Source organism: Solanum lycopersicum, chromosome 7 (genome assembly GCF_036512215.1).
Source record: "Solanum lycopersicum chromosome 7, SLM_r2.1".
Lineage (NCBI taxonomy): Eukaryota > Viridiplantae > Streptophyta > Magnoliopsida > Solanales > Solanaceae > Solanum > Solanum lycopersicum.
Genome location: NC_090806.1, coordinates 5,958,902 through 5,965,583, shown reverse-complemented (window position 1 = coordinate 5,965,583; position 6,682 = coordinate 5,958,902). Strand labels below are relative to the sequence as shown.

At 24.6% G+C, this 6,682-nt stretch overlaps 1 protein-coding gene across 1 annotated transcript; it reads right to left on the bottom strand.

Moving 5' to 3' along the window:
* Positions 1–1,147: 1,147 nt before the first annotated feature.
* Positions 1,148–4,151, bottom strand: LOC138337192 (two-component response regulator ARR18-like). Its single transcript, XM_069286822.1, has 4 exons — positions 4,016–4,151; positions 3,289–3,698; positions 1,538–2,281; positions 1,148–1,174 (listed from the first exon to the last, which is right to left on the bottom strand). Exons 1-4 carry the CDS (start codon positions 4,149–4,151, stop codon positions 1,148–1,150), a joined length of 1,317 nt encoding a protein of 438 aa, XP_069142923.1.
* Positions 4,152–6,682: the final 2,531 nt, after the last annotated feature.

Genomic DNA, 6,682 nt, shown 5'->3' with positions numbered 1-6,682 from the left:
AACAAGTATCATATCAATAAGATCTAATATAAAATAAAACATATACACAAAATTTATATGTATTTTTTGGAGTAATGCATATTTTCTTTTTAGAGACTTGATATGAAGCAAAATATTTTCTTGTTGAAATTATTTTTTAATATTTAGATACTTAAATGTATAATCTAAAAATGTTATAAATTAAAAGAAAAAAAAGGACATTTGTCACTTAATTAAGGAATCTGACATGAGTTAGTTGTTTTCCTTTAAACAATAATTTAATTCTCCTTTTTAATTATTTCAATCGGTACTTATATATATTAATTAATGTTTAAAACACCATAAAATTATTATTTCTCACTTTACCTTGTTAAAATAATAATATTTTAAACCAAATTTTTTTTAAAAAAATTTTCTTATATCAAACATGATCAATTGAGGATGTTATTGTTGTTTGTAGTGTTCGAGCCCCACCTAGGTTTAATGCTCTCATGTCTACTTTCAGAATTAGTTGTTACTGAGTAGGAGCTCTTTGATGTACTGATAGCTAACTGTGTGTTGTTAAGCTATGAAGATTGTAATCATTTTCGACATTGGTGATTAATGAAACTGTTAGTTATAAAAAACACAAACTTAGTCATTTTTAGTAACATGTACCTAATAGGTAATATAAAATTTTACTCTTGAACGGAGGTCTTGGGTTCTAATTCTAAGTATGGAGAAAATCATGTTTAGAGCATTATTTTTGAAAGGATCTTACATTATATAATTTAAAATTATTCGAAACTGCAATGCAGATTCCTAAACCAAAAAAAACAAAGTTGAAAACTAAACAAAAAATGTAAAACTTTTGGGTGAAAATAAGACCAAAACTAATGTAATTCAAACAGTTAAGGGGCATTTAAGCCCTTCTTCGTTTGACAAATAACACCAAACTATGCCTCCAAAAAAGTGGATCGGATTTGTCAGTTTTAGTTCAATATAATTGAACCTTCAATCAAATTCACTTGAATCATTAATTATATTGACGCGCATTATTTATTGAAACTAGTAGATCTTGACTATAATTCAAAATATTTAGAATTTTAATTTAGTTAAGTTTTGCTATCCAAATCTAAAAAAGATAGAGTACTAGATAGTCTAGAAAAACAAAATGAAAGATGCAATTTCATTTTTCTCCATAGAAAGCATCAAACTGCATTGGATCAAGTTGAAGAATCATTAAGAAAACTTGTTATCTCTGAAAATTGAGCACTCGATGTTGTCTGCATATAAAGATATAAATATATAACACAATTATTTTTATTTAAAAATTTATATTAAATTCAGCTAATATAAATAATCAAACACATAATAGATATAATATCAATTAATTTTATATCAAGATTAGTAATTGAAATTCGATATTTGAACTACCCCTAATGTTATCAATCTTCAATGTATAAAAAAGTTCTTTTTCAAAAAATAATTTGTTTTTAAAAAAACTACTATTGTGACAAACATAGATAAGTAGATAGTAAAATTGCAACACAAATAAAGTTAAGATAGAAGCACTGACCATATTATTGAAGTAAACTTGATTAGAGGCACTATCATGTTCATTGGGTAGATCGAAAATTGGAGATTCATCATTCAAAAAGAGAAAATCCAAATCATCGGAATCAAAATAAGCATCAGAATCCATCATCTCACTTGACTCACTTCCTTGAGTATCACTCATATGTAATGTTGTGATAACATTATTGGTCGGTTGAGCCATGTTTTGTTCACCAATATGTTTCTGAAAATCAATATTTTCTACTCCCAATCCATTCATTGTACGTGCATATGCTTCTAAATCCAAGGCACAGTCATTTTGAGCATGATGAATTTCATTGTTAAATTCTAGCTCGTGTGTATAATCTGCGCTCCCACTATTGGATCCTTGCAATCTCCATAATTCGGATAAAGGTTCTTGTTGTTGTTGTTGTTGTTGTAGCCCAGCAAGATTATTATTTTCTGCAGATGATGCCAAGGAGGTATAAAATGGGTTGAGGTACTGGGGATCAACTTGAAGTTGTTGGTGATAAGGCTTCTGTAAATTTGAACTCTCTCCTCTAGAAAAAATATTAATATTTGATTGAAATGGAGTTTCTAGACCTCTTTGGATTTGTTGTTGTAGTATATTTGTAACATTCATTTTAAGATGAGACGTCGTCTCAAATATTCCAACGCTAGAATCACTTGAGATTCCTAATTGACTTGATGAATTACAAGTAGATTTTCTCTTCCTTGGAGCTTTCCAAGTAATGTTACGACAATTCTGTAAAATTTTAAAAAGAAAAAAAAGATTAATAGCAAATTATTGTAGGAAGAACAATTGCTACACTAAAAAGGATATCCAAAGGTTGGCATATATTTTTACCAATATATGTAAATAGATCGATTATTATATTGTTTTAACTAAGAAAAAGCTTTTCTAATTTGCATGACCGCAAAAAATAAATTTTGTTAAAAAAGATAACAAGAACTTATTACTTTTTGGTAATAATTGTGAATACTATCAGTTACATAATTATTTACAACTCAAAAAGATAAAAAAAAAATTTAGCTCTCAAACAGAAAAACAAAAACCAGCATATAGTTACAGAATTGTTGATATATAGCTAACCATTTGGTGGATATATAATTATGATAATTTTGGCAAAATTGACATTTATATCATTTGAACTAATTTGAGATAATTGTGTTTTAAGAAAGAAGTCGTTACTTGCAATAATAATATGTTTTAAGTTATAGGTTAACAATAAATATCTCTCAAAAAAGATACAAAATTAAAGATAGATGATGATATTGTTGAGTCGAATATTCTTTTGATAAAAATTTTAATTACTAATGATTTTTATTAATATCTAAATATTCATTGGCTAAAGTGATATAAAATTTTATTTTATGAAAAACGACTTCCCAATTTTTTCCCATAAAAACATCTTCTTGATTTGTCCTTTTAGCATATACACACAATTGTTACATAAATATTTTACCACTAAGATAATTTAAGGAAATTCAAGAAATGTACCTGCAGGTGACTAGCTACTTGATATCAAGTAAGACCAGGTACATTCATCGCCTCAAGAATATAAGTTGGAAAACATCCTACAAAATAATTCATAACAAAGAAAATTCACTTTCATTTAATATATAAGAAAGAAGAATAAAATACAATTATTAGTTTGAGCATCATAATTACAAGTAAGTTAACCACAACTATAAGTATGAAGTAATAAATAATTGTGAAGTAAACTCACTGCCATCATTAAATTTGTTCACAGCTTCTTGAAATTTGTCATGAAGATCCTCGGTCCATACAATACGAGTCTTCCTTCGAATAATAATCTTAGTAGCACTGCTCTGACTCTTATCTTCTTCAATCAATTTTTTACCTCTCTTTCTCTTTAATTTGCTCTTTTCATTCGTCCCAACATCATTTTTAGTCTCATGGATATCATTATCTTGCTCATCTATATCAATAGACACATTAGTTTTATCTACATATAGTTCTTTAACAATGGTATTGTTATCAATGACATCAATAACCTTTTCCTTTTGTATATTCTTTTGCAACACAAGTTGCCACATGTGCTTCACAATTCCTTGGTCAAGTGGCTTTTGCATGTAAAAATAAGCACCACTTTTAAAAGCTTTCTTTGCGGAGCCTGCATCATATTCATTACAAACACCTGCATTGTTATTTTTAAAAAAAGTAACCATTAAAACTAAATTATATTGTAAATACTATGAAAGGGTTATTTGGCTTTAATCTATTATAATAATATATTTTTACAAAAACAGAATTATCTTATCACTGAAAGTAAGAGAATTTATGACTCTAAATAACACATTAAAATTCATTGCTAATCCTTATTGACGACATGTTATCAACAAAAGCTATGTAGTTAAGGGTTATTTAGAGATACTAAATTAAAATACAGTTTTGATATTTAATTTTTTACAGTATACTAAATGTCATAAATGAAGAGTAAAATTAAATACTTACAAATTGGTACTATATCTGAGACAACCGCTTGATCCAAAAGTTGAAATGAAAGCAAGTCGGGTGAATTCATATTGATAATCATCAAATCGATCTTTTCCTTTCCCTTCAAGAGCATTGACATTCCTTGTGAAGCCATATCAACTGTCCTAACTATATCAATGCATTTTAATAAATTAATGAGCAGAACACAGAAAATTAAAATTATACAAAAAGTTATAATGAAAAATTATTTATTTCTCATAATAAAATTTAACTATAAAATATCATATTAGTATTTTTCAAATATTGTGAATATTGTGTAATGTCTCGCAGATTAAAGCACAGAATGTAATTTAATTACCATTAATGCTGAATAATAATACTTGTCAAATCTCTTAAGTAGATTCAAATATCCTTATTTTAAATTATGAAAATAACTAATTTATTTCTCTATTTATAAATAAATTTATAAAAATCAAATTCAAGTCTTAATTAAATTTTCATTTAAAGAATCTAATTTATTTACTCCTTCCACTCTTTGTCACTCTAGATCGATTAATAAAGAATATTTTCTTCTCTTGTTCTTAAAAAAAAAATCAAGCGCAAAACACAAATATAAGTTTATTAAGTAGGTAAAATGATCGATACAAATTATGCCTCCTCTGGGATATTAGATGAAATTGAAATGAAAAAATAAATAATATAACCTACCACATCCGTTAAAAATAATATAGATTTCTACTAAAAACTAATCAAGTGTGAAACAAATTTATGAAAAATCTACAAAAAAATCAATAATCATATATCATCTGATTAAAAAACATAAACAAATTTTAATAAAGTTGTCATTCTAAATTTTACTTATTTGGGTTCAACATCTCATAATAATTTTAAAAAATTTGAAGTGAAAGTGTTTTTTGTCCACATCCTAACAAGACAACATTTTTTTATGTCAAAGTCAATAACAATAATAATAATAATAATAATAATAATAATAATAATAATAGTAGTAGTAGTAAAATTGACTCTCATTGGTTTCTTTCTTTCATTAGTTTCTTTTTTTCTCTTTCTTCACATTGTTTTTATCGTGGGCCTTTACAAATGAAATAATATATTTCTCTAGAATATAATTAAATTTGTTTAAATTAAAGATCTATATCTTAATTAAAATTTATATCTGAAGAATTTAATTGATTTTCTCTTTCAACTCTTTGTTGCTCTAGATCAATTGAAAAAAGAACATTTTCTTATCTTTTTATACAAAAAAATCAAGAGTAGAACAAATATATGTAAGTTGATTAAGTAGATAAAATTAAAGGATGTGTATTGATTATGTCACTTCGAAGATATATGATAAAATTGAAATTAAATGATAAGAAATTAATATAAACTACCACCATCACTAAAAATTATGTTGATCTCTACTTAAAAAAAACTAATTGAATGTGATAAACCTCTAAAAGAAATTACAAAAAGAGTCATTTACTAACTAGTTAAAAAAACATAAACAAGTGAAGAAACATTGTTATGACAATGACAAAAACAAATTGAAGATCTAGAAAATTAATGAGACCTATAAGGTGATTTATGTAAAATAAAAATAAAACGACATAACTAATATCATATCAATAAAATCTAATAGAAAATTAAGTTCTATATGTATTTTATGAAGTAATGCATATTTACCTCTATATTCGTGAGACTCGAGTAAATGAACCATCTCATTTGTAAATTCTTTATCGTCATCAATCAACAACACTGAAACTTGATTAATCATATCATGATAAAAATCGTTCATTAAATTCTTTATCATTGAAAATTTTGTTCTTAAAAAATATCAAGGAAGGGTTACTTTGAACGATGAGATTTAAGAAATTAAAAGATTAAAAATCATTTTATATGCCTAATGTATTTTTTTTAGTTGAAGGAAGCTCTAATTTGGATTGTTTTCTTTCTTTGAGACATGTATATATAGCATTCTCCCCAAGTTAGTATGCAGATTAGTGTAATAAAATCAATAATTATGTTTGACATTTTTTTTTTTTGTTTTTTGAGTCAAGACAAAAGTATAGTTCTATCTCTTTATTTTTTTTTATTTTCTTTTTAGAACTTAATATGAAACAACATATGTTTTTTGATAAATCATTTTTTAGTGTTTAGTTACTTAAAAATATGTTCTAAAACTATTATAAGTTCTAAGAAAAAAAGTCATCAATCACTTTTTAAGGAATCTAATATGAGTGAGATATTTTTCTTTAAATAATATTTTAATTCTTCATTTTAATTATTTCAATCCGTATTTATGTATATTAATGTTAAAAAAATCATAAAATTATTATTTCTTTATCAAATATTTCACATTGATATTATTAAAATCATTTAAAAATAAAATAAATATTTATATATTCTATTATATCAACACAACCTTAGTGATTTTTTTAAATAATATATATCTAATAAATAATATAAAATCTCAAAAAATCTGAATTTTTAATTATTCTAGTTGTTACCCTTCATTGGTCCATTTATCAATATTCGAACATTTAAAATTATTTTTTCTTATTTTATACTCTATTCTTCTTTTTTATTTCATTTTTATTCTTTTATATATACATATATATATATATATATATATATATATATATATATATATATATATATATATATATATATATATATATATATATA

What these genes read in the sequence shown, in the direction of transcription:
- LOC138337192 (XM_069286822.1), bottom strand. Translation starts at nt 4,151, where the DNA reads ATGGCTTCACAAGGAATGTCAATGCTCTTGAAGGGAAAGGAAAAGATC. An exon ending in CTCAGATATAGTACCAATTT is followed by an intron (nt 3,699 to 4,015) that starts GTAAGTATTTAA and finishes ATAACAATGCAG; the next exon opens with GTGTTTGTAATGAATATGAT. An exon ending in AAGTTTACTTCAATAATATG is followed by an intron (nt 1,175 to 1,537) that starts GTCAGTGCTTCT and finishes GATCCAATGCAG; the next exon opens with TTTGATGCTTTCTATGGAGA.